Raw genomic sequence first — 23,295 nt, 5'->3', positions numbered from 1 at the left:
AGATCATGAAGGAGGTGTTTGGGGTGGAGATGAGAGACCATAGATGTAAGTTTACAGAAGAGAGGCTCAGTCTATATTGGCTTTTTCCCCATGAGGATGGCCAGGCAGAGGTGCAGGTTGCTTGAAGAGGCTGTCCAGCTTTTGTCCTTGAACGATTTCAAGATGATTTCAAGATGATTTCATGAAGCCCTTGAGCAGCTTGGTCTGACCTCAGAGCTGACCTGCTGTGAGCAGGAGGTTGGATGAGAGGCCTCCTGAGGTCCCTTTCAGCCTAAATTTTTCTCTGATTTCATGGTCTGAGCTTTAAATTGCACTATTAGCCTGCATGATTAAAGCATCTCTTATTACTTACTGAACAGTTTGTAGTAGAAGAGTGGTTTGTCTTAAATCAAACCTGTATAGATTGCCTGACCAGCAGTCTTGGATCATGTTGCACTGAACTACTGCATATTTATGTTAACAGCAACTTAAAGAATGCTATTTATTTTCTGTGTTACACTTAGATTATAAGCACTGATTAAACTTAATTTGTTTCAGATAAATGCAAGTGAAATTCAAAGATTTTCAGATTTCCCATTGTCAGAGAAGACCCTAAAAGGTAAGTACGAAAGTTTTCTTTGGAAATCAATTGAAGTAAAAATGAATATATTATTTACCTGCATCTGAACATTTTTTTTTCTCTAATTTTTATCTAAGTATTGCCATGTCCAGTGGTTTGTGAATGGAGGAACACAGCTATGGGCAAGACAAAAATAATGATTGTTTTTGTTTGTTTTCTTTTTCTCTCTTCCCCTCTTGCACTGTCACTTCTCACACTGCAAATACTAGGATTGCAGGAAGCTCAGTATCGCATGGTAACAGAGATACAGAGGCAAACCATAGGTTTGGCTTTACAAGGTAAAGATGTACTTGGAGCTGCAAAGACCGGATCTGGCAAAACCTTGGCTTTTATTGTCCCAGTAAGTAATTTATGTCCTTCCATTTGTACTCAAACCAAGTTATCTGTGAAGTATTGGATGTCAAACAGCTTAGGTTAATAGATCCTAGGAGAAAAGTTATAATTTAGCTAATCTAAATGTTCCAAGAAAGCCAAGGAATATTCTGACATTTTGATCCTTACATTAGTAGACCATGTGATTTAGGAAGTGCTTTATTTTTTCTCAGGTATCTGTTTTCCTGGTCTGGTTGTCCAATTCTTTAAAAAATTGAAAATTTAAGAATATGAAATAAAAAGGTGAAATTTTTTCAGTTCCTTAGAGATTTGTTTTTTTTTTTTTTTAGCTAAGTGGTTTTCACCCATTTAAAATTTTAGGATTTGGACTTATATAGCAAACTTAAGCTTAGTGATTGTGGACTTCCATTTCTTTGTTGTCCTTTCTGAACTCCATAGAAATCACTTCTAGATGCAAGCAGGAAAATAGGATGAAGATCCCTGTCATGGATAATACATGTTTGACTGTTTTACTCAAAACATCATGCTGTGGATACAAACCCCATCATGTTATGATTAGATAAAGGGAAAAATAAATGTTAATTATGGATTTTTGTTTAATCATTGCTTGCGTTTTTGTGAGCATAAATTTTTTCATAGCCTTTTCTGTCAGTAACTGTGGGACCAGTAGTAGGTGCTTTGAATACCCTCTGTCATGGAGAAGATTTCTGCTTAATGCTTTTTAAAAATTTTTTATTAGCAAAGAATAAACGATAAGCAGCTTCAAAAGATAGTTTCATGAAACAGAAGTGAGAGAGCTCATTAGTTATTCTAGAAGTACTTGTTTTACAAACCTTATTTTAAAACACTTTTAGGGGACAAATATGGTAAGAGAGGAGAGATGAAGCATAAAAAAAAATAATTGTACAACAATTGTTTGACAGCCTTCAGTATTTCAGGATGCTTCAGGTATTTGTACCTATGAAATCTTTGTGCTACGATTAGCTGACTAAGACAGTGTTTCTGCAGTATGAATTTGTAAGAGGAGGAATAATTCTGGTCCAAGGGTTATGGCAACTTCAGGTGGAATGCTCTGTGTATAGCATGTGTACATAGTATGTGTGCATAGTACTGCTGAAAGTCTATAACCAGAATTAAAGCTGCAATAATTGACTTTCTTCTAGTTGCTCATTCTGTTTCTGGTTTCCACAAAACTTTGAGCATGAAATGAATCATGAATGAATCATCGTTCCTTAGGATGATAAGAACAGTGATTTTTTTCTACGCTGATTTCTATTATTGTATAAATGATCAAGGCTTAATTTCCAGAATTTAGCAGAGCAGAATTAATGGTGCAGTAAAATGCTTACGATTTACAACCCATTACTGTCTGTCATAGATTGATACTGGGGAACTTTGCTACAGCATGTATTACCATCAGTTAGGATTGATATATAATCAAACCACATGAAGTGTATGCTGATGTTTCTTCAAGTCATTATTTTAATTAGTGTGGCTTTATATTTTTTCAACGACATTTTTGTTACAAATCTGTTGTTGTTACATATTTTCCTTCTGAGATTTTTATAATGGGAATATGGTAATTTTTTTCCAGGCTTTGGAACTCCTGTATCGCCACCAATGGACTTCGGCTGATGGACTGGGAGTTTTGATAATATCGCCTACCCGGGAGCTGGCGTATCAAACCTTCAAGGTTCTGCGTAAAGTGGGAAAGAATCATGAGTTCTCAGCTGGCCTTATCATTGGAGGAAAGGTGTGTTGTCTCTTGGAGCTTGCTCTATGGAAGCATAAATGAGTGCTATATTAAGTGCTAGTGTAGGAAGGAAACCCTGGAAATGAAAAGTCGCGGAAGAGAGCAGATAATGGGAAACTATGAACCTCCTGCTCATTTTTATTGTCTGTGTACCCTGTGTCTTTTGAAGCTTTTGCATAGCTACGGTCTTTCCAGGTTGCGTGACTGGATGGACCTTCCTGCCAAGCCTTCCAGGACTATCCTGTTAATTTAGATTATTCTGAAATACTTCTTGCTCAAGCCACAGGTGTGAGCATGCTGAAGAAATTGTGGTATCTGTAGGAAGAGCAAGGCTCATCCTTGACTATTCTTTCTAAAAACTATAAAGAAGTTAAGCTGACCTGACCATCTCTAGTACTGGGCTTCTAGTGTGAACAACAAGAGCTAAGCTGGTTTAACTCCTTTTCAGGATCTGAAAGAAGAGTCTGAAAGAATCCACCACATAAATATGCTAATTTGCACTCCAGGACGGCTTCTGCAACACATGGATGAAACTTCCTACTTCTATGCATCTGATCTGCAAATGTTGAGTAAGTCTTTTTAAGTACTTGAAAGTGGTCAGATATTTTGTAACAGTTCATAATTGTGTGGAGCACTTTGGGTAAAATTTCATCTACATATCTGTGGTATGTAGATGAAATGGCATTTAAGTTCACATGTTTACAAATTCAAATAGAAAACAACAAAACCCCGTTCTTATGTGTACTTTCTCTGAAACAGTTGCTGAACATGTTTCACGTTATGTGAAACATGATCATCATCATTAGGATGATAAGAACAAGTAGGTGAGTTAGTAAGGAAACCAAAACTAAATGTAGCGTCCCATATAATCCTTTAGATCTGCCTTGGCTAATGCTGGCCTCTCTGTGGCTATGGCTCTCGTGGTGTTCCTGACATAATTAACTATATGGAATGCCTATTGCAATGTGTGTATTTTGGGCCAGTTCTAGAAAATGCTTTCCTCTCAATATTAAGACAGATTGTTGCTCCTTTCATTGTTTTGTTAGCATTATTAACATTGTTTCTTTTCATCCTTCCAACTTGAATAAAAAATTTAGTGTAATGAAATGTTTTGTCTGCCACTAAGAACTGCCTAATCTTTAGCATAGCTTGAGGAACTTGGAAGCAATTAAGAAGCTAATGAAGCTGATAAAATGTGAAATTATGCTTGCTACACTTAGCACAATTCATGGCAGTTAGACAAAAATTGCATTAAACATAGGCTCTTTTCTTAAAGCTTTGTTTCTGAGCTACTCTGTTTATACCCTGTATTTCAATAGTAAATTCAGGTTAGGTACAGGAGAATCTGTTTTGCTCTGTCATGAACACTACAGCACTCTTATATTCCATTCTTCTGTTTCAGTAAAAGAACAGGGAGTTTGTAATTTGCAGTCTGTCTGCAAATTACTAAACTGTTTACTTGAAATGCTGATCTTTTATGCATCAGTGTGTGAAAGTGTGTGAAGCTGAGGGCTGTAGTGCATAGATTATGGAAATGCTGTGATTTTTATTGCTGTCTTTCTTAAAAAACATTTTATGGAATACATGAATAAACGAAGAGAATCCTGTCATATACAGTAATTAAGTTACTCTGCAGTCTCAGTAGGCATAGAATTTTGTACTATATGAATTTAATGTATTATTATTTTTTTTCAAATGAATAAAGCTAAAACCAGATTTTCTCAACTCTATCTCTCAATTCAGTTCTTGATGAAGCTGATAGAATTCTAGACATGGGGTTTGCTGATACAATGAATGCAATCATTGAAAATCTACCTAAGAAACGCCAGACCTTGCTTTTTTCTGCAACACAAACAAAATCAGTGAAGGACCTTGCACGGCTGAGTCTGAAGGATCCGGAATATGTTTGGGTTCATGAGAAAGCCAAATTCAGGTATGTTGGGATAATTTTTTTTAACCTGGAGGGGTAAAACTGATAGTGGTCCTACTTAACTGCTTCTCTGACTGTCAGTTTCCCAAATCAGAAGTTCTGTTCTGCATCCTCCTCCTTCCTACAGTGTCTGATCCTGTTGTGTGGCTTGCTGAAAGCAAGGAATTTACACATAAGAGGATGCTAGTTCTGACTGAATCATTACAGGGAGGCTGAACCTGCACTTCTCTTGTGGCTCCTCAGACAGCTTCTCAGACTGGAAGTTGTTTAACTCAGGAGCAAGCTCCAGAGTGGGTTATAGCCTGAATGGAGAAGTGTCCTGGCTCTAGCAGCACTCATTTCTGTATTGCTCCTTTTTTGGTTGGTTGGCTTCCTTGCCTCTTCCGTGTGTATACTTACTGTGCAGAACCACCACGTGTTGCACAAGTACAGTTCTCCTGTGTGCTGTTGATAAATCTGGTTTTCCAAGGAAATGCATTAGTTCATGTGAAGTCTTGTGGGTTCCTTAACGTGCACAGCAAACCCAGCAGGTAAGGACTCCAGCCCTGTGCGCACGAAATAAATTTGTCATGCCATATAATTTGGATCAGAATGGGAGGCCTTTCCTAGAAGTGAACTGTGTGGTCTGCCAAGCTCGAAAAATTTTATGTGTCACTAAATAAAAAACTTAAGCATTGCTTTTTGTTACATTTTTTTCCTTTGAAATCTAAATGAAGAATATTGTTTAATGTTTTGCATTTCTGTGGACTTGGTCATCTACGTGTCAAATTGCTTATGAACGTGTTTGATTCTTTTTCTATTCTTCTATGACATATGCATATATTTCCATATGTAAGATGCAGGAAGGTGAAGCACAGTGATGAAAACGGCTTTCCCAAAAGCAAACGAGAAATGCAAACAGCAGAATGAAGAGCAGAACCAGGTTGAATCTTGAAGCAGTTGTAACTATTTGATTTGATTATCTCTGCATTGTACTGCAAATACCATTGTTTTTAATCAGCAGTACTATCAGAGCCATCTTAAATAAGCATGAGTGCTAAAAAAAAAAATTATAAAATATGTGTGGTTAATCATAGCCTCTTATCAGAACAGGATGTAGTATGTAGTAGAAGTACAGGATGCAGAAGCCTAGTATGTAGTCCTCATTTTGAGGACTGACTATACGTCTGTGTCTCAGATCTCACATTTTTTGTGAAGACTATTTTAAAGTATTTTTTTTTTTATTTTTTTATGTTCATTTGTTTTAGATTTTACTGCCTAAGTGTGCAGTGGGTTCTTGCCTTATGAAAACTTTTCTCTGAAAGATTTACAAAGTAAAGGTGCTGTGGCATAATTCAAATTCAGCAGTAGAATAAAAACTGGAGCAGTGTCTTGTGATTTCATCCTCCCAAGTGGCCACCCTTAGTAAAGTAATTTTGAATACCCTTGGTCTGTTTAGGGTAAAGCAGAGGGACTGTAGAGATGAGCATTTTCCTGTATTGCTAGGGCAAATGTGCCAAAGATTATTTATTTATTTGTTTATATATTTTCTAAAGAACGGAGAGTTAAGATGACATTTCAGAGCTTTAAAAGGTCACTTTGCATGTCGGTGTAGTCAGTAGAAGTACATCAGTGCTCTTTTTGTACATGATTAAACTGTGCTTTGACATTGCCTTAAGCACAAATGATGCTTTAATAGGACTAATAGACAAAACTGCATTTTAAGTCAAGGCAATTTGAATGTTGCTGCTTAGATATGGAAAGAGTTTGGCTTGCTAGTAGTAAATGAATTTGGAAGTAATGTCAGAAGCTGTCCTCCCCTCCTCACTGGCTTTTAGCGAGGAAATTGATTTTTCTTTCAAGAGTAGCTTTCTAGTGGTGCTGCTAAGACTTGTTCCTCAAAGTGGCAGAACTTTCCATCCTGACTCCTTTTCTTTTCTCCTTTTTCTGGGTATTTGTCAGGCACCTTTGACATAAAAGAAAGGTCGAGCAGCTCTGTAGGTACTATGTGGCTTTACAGTCTCTTCCCTTCTTTGTCATTTTAATGTTTTGGCAACTAATGGTATCTGAATGTACATTCTTTTTTTTTTTTTTTTTCAGTACCCCAGCAACTTTGGATCAGAACTATGTTGTCTGCGAGCTTCAGCAGAAAGTAAACATGTTATACTCTTTCCTGAGAAGTCACTTGAAAAAGAAGAGCATTGTGTTTTTTGCAAGCTGTAAAGAGGTATGGCTATTTCCCTCCTTCCTCTGTAGCATTTAAAAACTACTAAAATGAAGATACTCATGTAGATGTCAAGGCACCAGAGGGGCGCGATTCTGGACTAGTTTGCAACAGGAAATTGGGAGAGGAACCAAATATCACCTCAATGAATGGTCATGCAGGGCCTGGCTGCTGGGAAGCTCAGTGACCCAGGGTCAGTGCTGGAAGTCCTGGACATCTCAGTGTGCTTAGACATTTATGTGCTTTGCTGTTAAAAATGAATGCTGAAAGTTATGCCATTAAAAGAACAGCTGTTTCAGTTTTGTCTCATGAGACGTTTCATTGTTGGGTTACAAAGTATTTTAATAGTTGTACCTACTTTCCTCACAAGCTTTTATATCTGCCTATATAAGAAACTGTGAAACAGTACAGGGAAAGGTTTTGCTTACGGTTATATAGGAAGTAATCCTTCAAATATCTAGTTGTATAAATGCCCTGGGACTATTGTGTTGAAGTTGTTTTTATGTATTTCTATAACATAGGTATTTATTCCTGTAATTACTGTATGTATTGAATATTTTACAGCATACAATGGCTTAGTAAATATTCACCGCAGTTCTTACACTTATGTGAGAGGTTACAATACTTTTGTTGTTCTGCAGTTGGCTGGTGAATACAGCGAGGTGGTAGGCTTAGTGGTACAGAAATTCCCTGGAGCTGTTCCTGCAGTACATGCACTTTCTGTAACGATTTTCTTAAAAAAAACCCCAAACCCAAACCTGTAGGTGTCTGCTGTTAAATAGTGCTGCATCATGGTACTGAGTAAGAGTGAACAGACCGCTTTTAGAAGAGAGCTGTTGAGGCTTGAAATAGTAAACCAAGACTGTGTAGACTGCTTTGACTTGCAAGCAAAGACACTACACCCTGCCAGTATTGTCTAAAAGCAGTGCTTCTGATGGACTTAAGATACTTTGGTCCCTTGCATACAACCAAACTAGTCATGTCACAGGTCATTCTTCCTGTTACCTACTCTGGTTCCTTTTAGGAAATGCCACCAAAAGGCATGCCAATCTTTTGCCACAGTTAATTTCCTCTTTTAGTATCTGGGTGTGACAAAGTCTCAAAATAGCATCTCTTTTCTCCAGTGTGGAGAAAAGTGTATTGATGTGCTAAGTCAATTGCTATATACTGGATATGATCTTAACAAGTTTAATATTGCATGGTAAAATTTTTTTTTTGCTGGATTTGTTGGGTAGGTCCAGTATCTATTCCGAGTGTTCTGTAAGCTTCAGCCTGGTCTTCCTGTACTGGCACTCCATGGCAAGCAGCACCAGATGAAGAGAATGGAAGTCTACACTTGTTTTGTTCGGAAAAAAGCAGCAGTACTTTTTGCTACGGATATTGCAGCTCGTGGCCTTGGTATGTACTCACAGAAGTAATAGTTTTCACAAAGTGATGATATAACTCTATTAAGATTTTATCAAACTTTATACTCTGAAGACCAGCCTGATTGTAAGACATGAAGCTGTAGTTTGCTGAAGAGCTCATTAGAAGAGCTCGTCTTCCTGTCTTGGAAGAGATATGCTTCTTAGAGTTCTGCTGTTTTCTTTACTAAGAGGACCACTTCATTTGTGCTTATTTTTTCTTTTTGTCAGAAAAGACGTATGTTGTCATTAGTTTTGAAATGACATTTTTTAGTAAGGCAGTCAGTGGTAGCTATATTTATTTATTTAAGTCTGTAGACAGTCTGGTTTTTCTAGCCATGTTCTGTGACGAGTATCTGGAACTAGAGAAAATGATAATAGTGATGTATTTGCTTACTACATGCCATAAGGCAACATTTCAGCAGTTTGAAGTATTTCTGATATGCCTGTATCCTGTGGGTTATTCCTAAGGATATGAAAAATTACTAACCTACCAGTACGTGGAAATGAAAACCTGAAGAAATTTTAATGTCTGGACTATGAATGGCATTATAGGAGTGTATTCTTAAGAAGGTGGAAAAACAGATGAGTGGAAAAAGCAAGAGTATTTATAGGACCTGTGTTGGCTTGAGTTTCTTCCTCTGGTCATTGCCTGCTGAATTCTGATTTACTTCTTTATATTTTCAGTGTATGCTTTGGACTTTTTTCTTCCTTTTTTTTTTTTTCCTTAGTACTTGGAGGCATTGAGGTATGACACCAGGCTGTTTTCAGGAGTCTACTCAGTCTTCTTTCAGATAGCAAACCCTGTTGTCCAAAATGTGAGGTTTTGTTGTCAGTATGCTGCAAAAGGAAGGAAGATGCCCTAGACACTGAAGGCAGAAATGGAAACTGTTTATCATAGTTTCTACACTGTTGAAATCTCACTAGTGAGGATCTGTTGTGGGTGTGGTTATTTGGATTTAGAGTATAGGTTTAATTGTGGACTGCAGTGTAGGTACAGGCTTGGTTAGGAAGTAACACGAATTTACTCCAGTGCAGAACACGCTGCTGGTGGATGAGGTGCAGCAGCTAGAGAATGCTTATTAATGGTGTCATTTACATTCAACATTGACTTATTTGTGAGGCTTCGTCACCCCCTCCTATCTTTGAGAGGAGCTGTGGTATTTTTCTATGTGGACAGCTGAAGTAGAGCTGTCTTGCTGTATCTAAGTTCAAACCCAGTGGTGTAGAATATTAATCCTGTAGGTGAAAAGTGGGTCAGGTACTGTTATTTAATTATTAAATGTAGTGGTGTTTTATCATCACTGTGTGACACAAAGCATGTCTGTTCTTGTCAAGTGTGAAATTATGTTCCATTCAGTGCACTGTCATAATTTAGGAAATGAAGACAGCATTAATTTTAGCTTTCTTTGAAGAGAATGATTGTTTATGATATGCTAATACATGCAATTAATTTTTATTTCAGAGGTTGTGCCCAATGTTTGTAAATTGGTCTAAAGAATGGTTGTTACAGGAATTAATGCTTCAATATAATATGATGCTCTTAAGTAGGATTTTGAGTATAGCGAGCTTAAATTTTGGCATATTTTTTTTTTCTCTATACAGATTTTCCAGCAGTGAACTGGGTTATTCAGTTCGATTGTCCAGAAGATGCAAACACATACATCCACAGAGTAGGAAGAACAGCCAGGTTTGTTTTCACTTTTCATTAATATTTTAGTATTTTAATGTTTAAAACTTCATCACTGTAGGGACAGGTAATTGGCTAAAGAGTCATTTGAAAAAAATGAAGATATAAATTGGAAAGAAAGAAAGAAAGGCTGATATCACCAGAAGACTCTTTTAATCATGTAAGAGTAATGGTTTGACTTAATCACTTCTTGGTGAGCTTCAGGGATACCTTACAGCAGCCAGAAAATGTACCCCTAGTTGTTTAATCTGATCAGGGAAGATCAATAGTGAGGAAGCAAAAATCTTCTTTTGCACTTGGCAGGATTACCTCAAAGGCTGAGTTGAGCACGTCTGTGCATGGAAAAGCTTGTATTGCCACCATCTTTTGTAGATAAATTAAGCTTTAGACTGTGGATCCAATTTTGTTGTGTCATTGAAGACTCTTCAAAAGAATGGAAATAATTCTTCCTTATTTTAACTTGGGAAGAAAGGAATCAGTGTTAATTACAGGTTAAATTTTAAATTTTCTAAGTAGTTTGCCAAATTACATTCTTTGGGATAGTTAAAATGTTTGTGGTTAAGCCTTTATGACAGAAGGGAGTTACCCAGATACACTGTTGAAAAACCCAGTTCTTGATCTCGGAGGCAGATTTTTAAGAGAAACAGGAGCTGTTATTGCATATAATTCAGTAGATCAAAAACCTTGCACAATTATCCGAAGAATGGAATGCAAGAGTTGGCATTCTATCTTGTACATAATTTAATTTGTTTGTAGTAGGGCGTGCTATATAGGCAGTTGTCAAACCTAATGACAGAGCAGTTGCTTAGAGTAGGACATCAGCACTCTGCACAGTCGGAATTTGAAATCTATCTGCCTGGATCAGATGGCATTAAATTTTGGTGGCTCTAACAGGAGTATGTACCTTCCAGCCCTCTTCCAGAATGTGGAAATTCTAGCCATGTTTTCATTGTAATTAGTAACATTTCTGCCCCGTTCTGTTCTGTGCTATTTTCCTATCTACCTGTTATATTAGAAGGAAATAATAATTTTTTAAATGCTTTTGGGAAAAAACCCAAACCTGTCTATGAACAAAACCAGCAAATCTTATGCGTAGCTATTTGACTACATTCAAGTCTAGATATACTCTCATGCATACCAGTCGAGAGAAATGCATATAGGCTTAGAATTCTGGGGGTTTGTGTTTGTTTGTGGGGTTTTTTATTTATTTTTATGTATTCCCAAATCTGTGTGGCTTCCACACAGGCTTGTAATTTTGTTATTATGGCATACTGTCATCGTGGAAGGGAAAACAATATATTTGGCACTGTTTAATTGGCAGTTTCTCGGAGGCTTGTTGGGCTCTTCCCGAGCCGTATTGCTGAGTTAAAGCACCTCCCTGGAGTTATAATCCTCAGGCCTTTTCCTGATTCTCATTAGGCACTGAGAAGAGCTATTGTAAGTGGGTTTAGAGAGGGGAAGCAGCTACATAAAGATGAATAACCTCTTTTTCCATAATGCTTTTAATGAAATGTCACTCTGAGGAGGATTTTAGCCTTGCAATCTTAAGGGTCCATCTTCACCAGCCTCTTAAATACAACCTTCTGTGATAGCTTGAGGGACAGCTTCAGGCAGAAAATGGGGCCTTCACTGGGCTGTTGTTCACATTTCCTCTTATATCAATTTTTCAGTAGGCAGACCTTACGGAAATTGGGAGTACATCTGAGCAAGTTGTTTGAGCTGGCAGGGTGGTGACTGATACTGAAAACAAATTCCTTCTGTAGGAAAAGCTTTACGGGTAATCTCTGTTTCTTAATCTGGTACAGAGATCAACCTACCTACACTGGGCTTTCATTTTGGAGAAACATACAGGCTCAGTCATCCTCAGCGTAAAGCAGTCCTGGAAAAAGATTTGTTTAGTGAACTAAACAGCATGAAATAAATATTTGAAAATAAAGCAAGGGAGATATTTAATAGTTTTAAGTAAATACTGTGCACTAAGTAAATATGCTAATGCAGTTTTAGATGTGGATAATTGAGATAATTGAGACCGTACTTTTCAGTGAACTCTGTAAGTGTTGAGTAGGAAACTTCTTTTTCAATAGCTACTGTTAGTGTGAGAAGCTTGTGTTTCTTATAGAAACTCAATAAAAATGAACTGCAGTTTAGTAGTTCTCATTAATGAGGTTAGAGGTAATGACAAATTTTCATGGGTTATGAGAGTGTATAATTGCATAGAATGAAAGCTAAATTAAATCTCTCAGCTAATTAAGAGACTGTTAAACTGAAATTAAAACTGGGATGCCAAGTGCTGTGTATGTTTGAAATCAAATTATTTTGTGATACAAAAGTAAATATGAAAGCCAGGAGAGAAATTATTTTGTGGATGGGGCTGAAAAAACTTTGACTAATAATCATGGATGTGTTCCCACATCCATTTTACAGTTTTGCAAAGACTTATTTAAGATGAAAGAAAATGATTGATTTTTAAGTGGATAAGACTATCGTGTTCCCTAAGTAGCGTTTCACTTGCATTTTAGCCTGCTAAAGAACAGAAATTGCAACTCCTGCGTTTTTGATTTATGGTAAAGTAAGATCAAGAAAATCTGGGTTTTGTCCAGAAATGCTTTTACTTTACAGTAGAATTGGCATCTTGAGTGGTCTGGGGTAGTTTCGTTTCTTTTTTTGTTTTTTAAACTTGAAAGGTATGCTATGATTGGAGTGGTTGGAAGCTCTTTCTTCCAACTGCTTTTAAAGTGTTCATTTAAAGTCTTAACTGGTTCAGTAGCAGAATTTAAAATGCTGACATTGTCATGGCTAAGCCCATAAGTATTTTGGCTATATTTTTGTCACACAGTATCTTAGATAAGTCTGTAATTTAAAATACTAGATCACAGTGTTTACCTGTGGTTTTTAGTTTCATAAATTCGAAGTAAAAGACCTGCTTGTAGCAAGTGTTTTCAAAACTAATTTCTTCTGGTTTATAGTTTCTGCTGATGCCTTCTGTTCTATTGCCTGTGAAGCCTACAGGTACAAATATTCTTTGAATGAATTTTGTGAAACAAGTTACAGTGCCACTAGGGGACAGCAGAAGATAATAATTTTTGAAGCACACCGATACTCACTTTTTTCCAAATGTATTTTGTAAATTGTATGGCATGAAAAAAACATACATAGGGATGTTTTTCTTTCAGTCGTGATTAAATTGATGAGTAGAAGAGACACGGAAAAGTCTATTTAATCTTTCTATTCATGCGTGCATGTCTTGTATTTTGGATGTACCTGTATGCTGGCACGACTCAGTAATTAATTTCTTTCTCAGCATTACATTCCTCCTTCCACTCCAATTTTTTTCTTCTTTTTTCTCTTCAGAGGGATAATAGTCTCCTCTTTCCCTTCAGAGGAGACTATTCAAAACTGCTGCTTGAGTTTAGTGAGTTTTCTGTCAGGAGTATTTTTTTTTTTAATTATTTTTTTTCTTCTTCCTTTAAACACTGACAGTGGAAGGTTAAACAGACTAAATCTTTTTGCTTTCTGTTTTTATCTGTGGTGTGTTCAGAACTTCTGTACAGGATTTAGGTCTGACTCAGGCTCAGACTTCTGATGGTATTTAATCCAGGCTAGTTGGTTAAGTTTCTTAGATGCTTAAACTGACTTTGGAAGGTTGGTGTAGTTCTGTTGTTGTTTTTAAATGTGGTGTGCATACAGGCATGCATGTTCTGTCGAGCTCTACTTGTGCTTTTTTCCCTTTGGTAAATTATATTCTGAAGACAGAAAGAATTGTAAAAGTCCATCTTCCCAAAGCAAGCTACTGTTTTGCCTACCATCTTTGTACTGGCTGATAGAAAGATTAGAGCCAAGAAGTATGAATAAAGACTTAAATGCCTTATGAATATTGAAGAATGCACACACATCAAATTTTGGAAAGGTGAAAGGGGCAGGTCATATAATGATCTTACTCTGTCATGAAATAAAATACTTTGAAGCATGCTCTTTGGGGCTCTTTTTAAGTAATTGCACATTCTATGTGTGAAAGTGAGACTAATAAGCCTTTTAAAATAATCCTGGCAAGTGGCAATAAAGCATTTCAAAATGTGAGGGATGTTATGGAATGTTTATCAGTGGTGGAAACTTGATGATTTTTTTTCTTTCTTTTTTTTTTTCGCATTGGGAAATATATCCCAGGGATACATGTCTTGGGTCCTGAATAAACAGTGCAGTCAATATGGCAGCTCCTTGTTTGATTTTTAATATTTAAGACCTATTGAAGTACTTTTACTGATGGTTCTTTAAAAATAAATGCAATATTTGGGCCATCTCATATTGTATTACAGTCAAGTCATCATCCTAACTCAAGTGAAGTAAAAAAGCTGCTAGTGGAGGTCACAAGAAATTGTTGACACCACATATTTAACTTGCAATTCACGTTATTAAATTCTCTAAAATGAAACAGTGTATCCTAGCTACATTCCTGACAGTGGCCTGCAGTGCTGCAGTCGTACCCACTGGCACTGTGTTATCCGTTAGAATTCTCTTCATAATGGCATGGTATGAATGTTCCAATACGCTGAAATACTAAATGGCTGAGGTTATTACCTGCTGACATGAAGCTGTACTGCAGGCTGTAATAAGAAATAAATAAGCACATACATTTTAATGCAGTAGAGTGGACACAGCTGCAAGGAAAATGGATTGCTTACAGTCTAGGCTGGAGGACCCAGCAACCTCCCAAGGCCTTTTGAATTCACTTTATTCTGAGACTAGAATGGTAAAGTTGGTGAGCCATTACCTGTTCTTGTCTGTTATTTGTTGTGACTAAGTCTGCCTGCTGAACAAGGACACTTACCCAGTTACGACAGAATGAAGGGGATTGTGGTTTTGCGGTATGAATAAAACCCAGTTGCATTGTTCTCAGAACTTGGCAGTAGATATAGATGGGCATAAATTCAGGAGAAGGAAAAGAATATCAAGCGATCAGAGAAAGGCAAAATAAAACAACCCCCAAAATCTCTGACTTCATAGCAGTATTTACTGGTAATTTTTTGGGGATACTGAACTCTGAAGTCTGTGCAATGGAGAAATAGGAGTGAACAAAGCATTAGAAGTGAGCTAAAGCAAAACCAAAAAATGAAGTCGGTTCACTTTTTGTTTGTCTGTATGCTCTGTGGCATCTCGGGCTGTTCACAACCCATGGGAAAGAGCTCTTCCCCTGTCTGAATCGAGGAACCAGCAGTGAACACAGGCTGTCTGCAGCATTCGCTCAGCTGCGAATAACAAACACCCTTTCTGGTCTCTTGTAATTTTTATTGGGCTGCTATGGTAGGACTTGCTGTAGATAATACAGCACAGTATCAGTTAGCAGTGCACGCATGTGTCTTGTTAAGGATTTATTGTTTTAAAGAAAAATATCTATTACAAAAAGAGACCATTGATCGTGTAGATGGGATAGAAATTCTGATTTTCATGCATTTGTTTTCTGTTCTTATTTGTCACTTATAAAAATAGAATAACAAATTACCATGTTACGCATAAATGCAGCAGCATAGAAGGTATGATACACAGGAGATAAAAAACCTCTTTCTGCTTCGGGGCTTGGAGAAGGAGAAATGTTTTGGTTTGAAGCTTAGATTTCACCAGTCCTCATCACATCAGAAGGCTTGGGAAGGTAGTATGATTGGAAACAAAGTTTTCCTGAATTGAGCCCAATGTGAGAGATCTAAAGTTATTACTTTGTTTAAGAAATATGTTTAAAAATGGCAGCTTATATAATCAGATTTAACAGCTGAATTTTAAAACAGAACTATGGATTATTGTATTTCTGGGGAAGGCCTTAGGGGTAGATACAGATATTAGTTTTCCTTTGTTGAAGGATAGTGTGTGGGTGAACAGATTTATTCATATGCATATCAGATTGAAATAGGTCGTCTGAGAATAAACCTGTCCATTTTGATATGTTTGGGATATATATTTATAGATGCCTTATAATGTTCCTTTATATAATGAGAGAAAGAGAGTGCAACCCAAACATCTGAATCAATGAAATGCTTTTTCCTTCACTAACTTAGTTAATTTATTAAGGAATTGAAAATAATTTTAAAATAAAAATTACATGCCAGAAATAATAGCTCTTGACTCACTCTAACTTTTTTCTAGTCCCTATTATATTAAGCACAATTGTTAGGTTTTTAGCTAACCTACAGATTGAGAAGTCGCTGCCTTCCAAAAGCTGGATGTATACTGGCATACTCAGATGGTGACTCTTTCTTCTCAAGTACTTCTTACAACAGAAGAACTGTAATGTGCCACTTTTTTTTTTCCCCTCTCATCCTCAAGTCTCACTTGCAGTAATGTGTACATTCACGAATACATACATAATTTCACTGGCATATTCTTGCAGTCTTCAAAAGGGTAAATCTTTGCTCTAGAAGCAGGGATCTGTGCTGTTTTTTGAATTTTATTTGTCAGTTATTCCATGCTATGGAATTGTCTTGTTCTGGGTTATTTATGGAAACTAAAGCTGTAAGCAAAGGTTTAAAGGACATTAATGTTGCAAAATAAAGTGCTCCAGAATATTTATGTTCTGAGAAGGACGTGACTGGAGCGCAGTGAATAATCATCTTCATGGCGAATAATTTGGCTTCAGAGTGGAAGTGACTATTTAATAGTTTTGTATTAGTAGTTTGGCAACCATGTATAATAAACAAAGAGTCCAGCAGAAGAAGAGTGAAAATAACATAATTACACTATGTCACAAGGCACATGCAAAACCAGGTAAATATAGTGGGCTTTGTTTTGATGCTACTCCAAATGCTTAACTTACTGACCTTAATGTTTTAATGAAAGCAGTCTTTTGGTTACCAGCAAATTTGATCTGGGTGAGAAACAGACAGTTGAGAAGTTGATTTGTCTTCACTGTGCCTGATTTCCTTCCTCTGAAGGGACCTACTGTGGAGAGTTTCCACAATACTGATGTATCTGAAGGTTGCTTCCTGGCTTGGAAGCAACATTCTCCTGGAATGTGAGACATTTTAGGAATGGGCTTTGATTTAAGCTCACAAGTTTTGCAGTGATACGTTACTTGCTTCTCTGTCTTTTGACAGATGAGATGATAGCATATGTTGATACTATGCATCCTGGCCCAGTTAGGCTAAAATTAGATCTTTAATAAAGTCAACTGGGTAAAGTCCTGTTGAAGTTACAGATTAAAATAAAACCCCAAACAACAAACCACTTTTTTTGAGTACAGGAGAATATGTGTGACCTCCAAAGCATAAAAATTATATACACTTACGGTTCCTTGCATGGTCGTGTGTGGTAAATATCTTCAGAAACATTAACACCTCCTTTATATCGAGTTTTCTGTAATGGGATATATTCCAATTCAGGAAACTGTAGTGCAAGTGTCTTTATATCTGCCTTCCTCCTCCAAATTTTACGATTATCTCATCATCTCCATTTTCTCCTCTGCCAGTTTTTAAAATAGATTATTTTTTTCTTGCCAAACAAAGCAGAAATACTGCCTTTAACTCTCTTGAAATTTGGCATCAACTTGTATCTTCTGAAATACAAATGTTAGGGAAATATGTTGCAATACATCTGTTCAAGACAAACTGTGTAACATTTCCTGTAAGGTCTGCATATCCACGCAAGGTATCCTTACAGTTCTCTCTATTGCTTTCCCATAACTTTTTTTCCCTACTGGATGTCTGCCCTGCAGCAGAACACTGCAGAACAGCAGAAATGCTGGTGCCTGATGACCATCAATCAGACGGTTCACATTCCTGTTTTATTCTGGTATCACCGTGACTCGTATGGCACTGACAAGTAAAATATGGTGCATTTGACTGAACTATATGTTACGGTGGTTGTAGCAAGCATGTAAAATTACTCTGAATGTAGTTAGAACAAGCTCGACTTCAGCTGCGTGGCAAAGTAGATTTGATTAATAACCATGGTATGTTTTCATCTATTGCCTTTGTGATGACGGTAGTATTGTTTGCTTTAATAGTATTGGCGAGGGGTATGTGCAGCCTTTGACTGGATCTGATCAAGGGTAGGTTAAGACAGGTTAAGATTAGCAAAAAATTGAGTGTTTGGCCTGCATGAAAAGCATTTTTCCTGATCCTGTCCTCACTGAATTGTTGCCACACTATTAGTTCCTTCATGCGCTATTCCAACTGTCAGCTCAGGGTGATTTTTTGCAGAAGTTTAAGATAGATTCTGTCATGGTGGGTAAACGATCCTCTTGATTTTAGTGTTGTGTTTTTTTGTGGTGGTTTTGTTGGGTTTTTTTCATATGGAATTAGTTGGCAACTCTTTGTGTTTCTTTGCTAGGGAAATGGGGTTCTTTACGTTTTAAACTATTTTTCTCTGCTTCTGCTTAGCCACTACCACATTGTCCTAAATAATTTATCACATTTCTTTCTTGTCCACCCTTTGGTGCTTGCCTTTGTTTGTAGGCATCCTCTTTCTCACCTGCAGTCAGTGTAAATATATCATTCCTACCCTTTGCTTTAAAGTGCAAATGATTTTTCACAGCTTTCTTGCTTCTAAGTAAGCCACTCTCCATTTATCAGCAGTTCTGGTCTAGTGGGCAGGTCCCTGAGGATGGGAGGTTGGCCAACGTGATGCCTCTCTATAAAAAGGGCAGGAAGGAAGACCTTGGAAACTACAGGCCTGTCAGCAGAGGGGTCTGGGCAGACTGGATTGATGGGCAATGGCCAATGGTATGAGGTTCAACAAGGCAAAGTGCCAGGTCCTGCGTTTGGGCCACAGCAACCTCGTGCTACACTACAGGCGTGGGGAAGAGTGGCTGGAAGGCTGCTTGGCGGAAAAGGACCTGAGGGTCCTGATTGACGGCTGCTGAACATGAGCCAGCTTGTGCCCAGGCAGCCAAGAAGGCCAACGGCATCCTGGCCTGTATCAGCAATAGTATGTCCAGCAGGGCCGGGGACAAGATCATCCCCCTGTACTGGGCACTGGTGAGGCCGCACCTGGAATCCTGTGTTCAGTTCTGGGCCCCTCATGGCAAGAGAGACCTTGAGGTGCTGGAGCGGGTCCATAGAAGGGAACAAAGGTAGTGAAGGGTCTGGAGCACAAGTGACATGAGGAGCCACTGAGGGAACTGGGGTTGTTCAGCCTTGAGAAAAGGAGGCTCGGGGGGGGCTTTATTGCTCTCTCTACAGTTACCTGAAAGGAGGATGGAGTGATGAAGTGTCAGGTCTCTTCTCCCAGGTGGTAACACAAGAGGTAGCAGCCTCAAGCTGCACCAGGGGAGGTTTAGATTGGATATTAGGAAAAATTTCTTCACCGAGGGGATGCTCAGGCATTGGAACAGGCTGCCCAGGGCAGTGGTGGAATCACCGTCCCTGAAAGTGTTCCAAAACCATGTAGATAAGGCCCTTATTGACATGGCTTAGTGGTGGACATGGCAGTGCTGGGGTACAGGTTGGACTTGATGATCTTAAAGATCTTTTCTGACCTAGTTGATTGTATGGTTCTAAGTAAAGATTGAGTTGCAGAGAAGTTACTTGCCTTTTTGATAAGTATTGAAGCCACCAGACACTAGAAAGTAAGAGAGATATGAAATGGAAGTAGGCATTGGGATTTTTTGCTTTTTTCCCCCCCTTTTTTTTTCCTTTCCATTCCCCCCCCGCCCCCCCGCGAAAGATTTTCTACAAGCAAGGTGCAATTTTCCCTAGAATTAGAGTGAGTTGTATCTGGTATTCTGAGAGACTATTAAATAAACAATACAAAGATGTGTCCCTGCTCTGGTTTCTTGATCACCTTGAGGAGATGACAAGATGAGTAATACCATCAATTACTACACATGCAAGAAAGTTTGATTACTTTGAGGTTTTTAATTTACTTTTCTCCAGCACAGTTGAGATGCAAATGTAGTGAATAATAAGTCACCAGAGTGAATTAGCCTTTTAGGACAGATACCTGAGTTTGGTAATGATGGACAACTTGAAGGCTGCAGTGAACAAGAGTGGGGAGAAGTTCTCCTAATGTCATCTCATCTGCAGAAGTAGTCCTGAAGAATTTCAGTAGCTGAGGTTGACTCTTTTTATCCATAAAGGTTTAAAGATTTCATCTGTCTATAAATAAAAGAACTACAAATGTTCTTTTGTTGGTATAGGGGAGAGCTAAATACTTAGAATACCAAGGATTGTTCTTTTCTCCGATGTTTTAGGCATTGTAATAGAAACAAGATCTAAGTGTTCTTTACTCTTTATGCAACTTTCATAAGTTTGCCAATACAGAAGCTTTTGATATGAAAGACACAGAGGAAACACTTTGGAAAACTGAAATTTCTACTGCAACCTCTTTTTGAGGTTATCTTTAAAACATGATTTTCTTATTACCACATTACTAGGTTGTTCTTTTCTTTTTTGACAAATAAGATAATACTCTATCCAAGTAAAACCCTCTTTTTATGGGTTTGCATTTTGTTTTCTTTAACTAAACACCCACTGGGACAGATACAAACTTTCCCAGGTGGTACTTAAGATGGTTTGGTTTTCAGCCTTCTCAATTCTGTAATGATTTCATTTTCATATTTAGCCCTAAAACCCAGCATTAATATTAAACTGTCTGGTTTAATTAATTAAATTGCACAATATAAAAATGGGCAAAGACTGCTCCTCCTTAACTTCAAGTACATTTAAAATACTAGCATTTAAAAGGGTGAATGTTTCCAAAATAGGCAAGGAAAAAGATTACACTGCATCAGTAGTTACCAGATATCTTTCAGTCCCTTTGAATTTCTGAAGGCATCAGCTCAGAGAAATTTTTAGTGTTGCTTTTTGTTTTCCTTAGCAGTTGCCAAAAGATGAGGAAGTATAGCTGTTTGAAAACCTCTGTGTCTTTGTTTTAATGTGATTGTTTCTTTACTTGGCTATAGTACTATTTTCACTATATAAAGACTTTGCAAGACAATGTAAATGTTGAATTAGTTGTTGTCCATAGATAGAAAATTTAATGCTTGTTTTCTTTTTGTGAATTATCTTTGGAATGTGCCCTCAGAATTTCATCTTCTGAACTTGTACTTTCTGAAAAATACTTGGCATATAATGTGTTTAGCACTCATAACACACAACGCCACCTTTCAAGGGTCAGATTGAAGGTTCATCTGATCCTGCATCCTGTTTTAAGCGTGATCTCATGGGTGCTGAGGAAAAGCTATGAAAGTAAAACTAATGTAGAATGATACTTCCTATACTGTATCATTCCAGATTTTGGTTTTGTGGCTTGCGGAGAGGATATCTGCACTCTCTGGCCCTTGATGGGTATTTCTTCCATGATTTGTAGTACACTGGCCTTTCATAGTATGTTGCACACTGAATAAAATAAATATAATAAAGCAACAATTTAAGAATGCCAAGTCAGGCACTCCAGGGTAAGAAATGCCAGAAGCAACAAAACTACACAAATCGCTTCATGCCTTTGACTAAAGGAATCTGCAAAAACATCCTTTGTAGGTGTTTATGTAGTACGATCAAGACTTTTTTTGTTGTCCTGACAAATGAGGAGGATTTTTATTAAGAGACTAAACAGACATTCTTTCCAGATATTGGATCATCACATAGCTCTTTTAGGAAATCCTTTCCTTTCATATCATCTGTTTTGAAGAGAAGAACAGAGCTGTGTGTTACTCCATACTTTTAAATCGGTAAGAGACTGGTATTGGCAGCAACATTATCTCTGTCTTCCTGTATGATACAAGTTTTGGGTAGATAAAATAGAATATTTTCATCCTTCTTTCCAGCAGTGCTCTGAGAGCTCAGGTTCTTTTGATGAATAATTAGCTACCTTGGAACTGTGATCATCAATTTTTGGTGTAGAATGCAAAGTCCTCTAAGGTTCTGTGGCTCTCCAGGATTTCGTTGCTTATTCAAGCAGTGGCAATGTCTGACATGCACCCACTTCTTGGAAGTATCACTTGGAGTGCGGCTGGATTAAAATATATAGAGTTTTCTTAGAAGGTGCATTTGGTCTATGTGAGCAAGTCATCCGCAACAGTAATTATTATATAAAGGGTGCAAACATTCATGGGATGTGTGGTCAGCAGTGACTTAATGTCCTCCTGTGCTGTTGGTAAAGACAATAAATGGCCTTAAACCAAACATACATATGGGTTGCTTTAGAACTCTTTTTTTTTTTTTTTTTTTTAAGAAAGATCGTGGAAGCTGATGTTTCTGCATTAAGAACATGTTAGGTCTACTAATTAAATGGATTAAAATAAAGTTGTTACGGTTTTTATACAGTATCTCTCTGTCACCCACAACCCTAAAGCAGTATTTCTTGGGACAAAGTCCAAATGTCTTACCATTTATTTTGTACTCTTACCAAACCATGTATAACCAGTAAACTTATGTAGTGTTGGTATGTGGCAGAGACACATCCTGTGTGGTATCAATGTGATTTCTATGTAAAATTTCAAAGTCTAGAATGTAAGCCTTAAAATTTCATGATGGAAGCATTTACTAAAAATTTTAAACTTATCTTTAAAATTCAGTCCCTAAGCTCATCATGTATAGCACTGGGAGGTGTGGGGGGAAGCATCCAAGAGCATTTTGTTGTGATTTTTCAAATTCATCAAATGGAAGCAGAGAGCTGTCATAAAAGCTGTCAGAGTGTTTTAACTGCAGATTTTGTTGCTATTTGCATTGCTTACTATGCTGTGACAGATAATGTTTATAGTTTTCAAACAGTTCTGCAGTACTGTCTTTGCCAAGTGATAACTATTTATACTTGGAGAAATGTGGGCTCCCTGTATTCCATCTGAAATGACTTTCATCAGTTAATGGTATGATTTGTGTTTGGTGTGCCTGGGAACATCCTTCTGTATTCTCTGGCCTCCAATTGAAAAGCTCTCTTAAGCCAAAGAGTCTTGACTCTTAAGACTTCCTTAAACGGCACTTATGTTCCCTTTTCTATGCACAAAGACTGAACTGGTGTTTCATCTGTCATTCCCGAGCTTTTATTGGAAAGATATGTGACCTACCCTGGCATAGCCTTGTTCTCTGTGGTATCAAACTAATAAAAACTCCCACTTTTCTGCTGCCAGTTTGTATCTTTGGTTTAATATCCTTTCCTTGATGGTTCTCTTGATGAAGAAGAGTGAATGCAACTGGAGTAAAGACCCAACAGGGGAATGTGTGATGGACTAACAGAAGCTGAAGATCTATGAAGTAGCCATAGATCGAGTGGAATAAAGGTAGAAGAAACCATTAACTTTCCTTATAGGAAGACAGAAAGGACAAACCAGATATGCTGAGGATGGATGAAAACTTTTACCAGCTTGAAAAATAATTGAAATTGAAAAATTGGGGGGGGGGGGGTGGGGAGGAATTGAAAAATAATACAAAGTATTTTCTGTT

General features: G+C 37.5%; 1 protein-coding gene across 1 annotated transcript in view; it reads left to right on the top strand.

The window, feature by feature from the left end:
* Positions 1-23,295, top strand: part of DDX10 (DEAD-box helicase 10) — a 164,529-nt gene that overhangs the window by 3,676 nt on the left and 137,558 nt on the right. The window contains exons 2-9 of the mRNA XM_030475581.1: positions 538-598; positions 829-959; positions 2,547-2,705; positions 3,154-3,274; positions 4,449-4,638; positions 6,715-6,841; positions 8,074-8,236; positions 9,847-9,931. Coding sequence (XP_030331441.1) covers positions 538-598; positions 829-959; positions 2,547-2,705; positions 3,154-3,274; positions 4,449-4,638; positions 6,715-6,841; positions 8,074-8,236; positions 9,847-9,931 — 1,037 coding nt within the window. The remainder of the gene's footprint in view (positions 1-537; positions 599-828; positions 960-2,546; positions 2,706-3,153; positions 3,275-4,448; positions 4,639-6,714; positions 6,842-8,073; positions 8,237-9,846; positions 9,932-23,295) is intronic.

This window comes from Strigops habroptila, chromosome 2 (assembly GCF_004027225.2).
Source record: "Strigops habroptila isolate Jane chromosome 2, bStrHab1.2.pri, whole genome shotgun sequence".
Lineage (NCBI taxonomy): Eukaryota > Metazoa > Chordata > Aves > Psittaciformes > Psittacidae > Strigops > Strigops habroptila.
The sequence above is the reverse complement of the archived record's forward strand: the minus strand, read 5'-3'. Positions and strand labels throughout refer to the sequence as shown.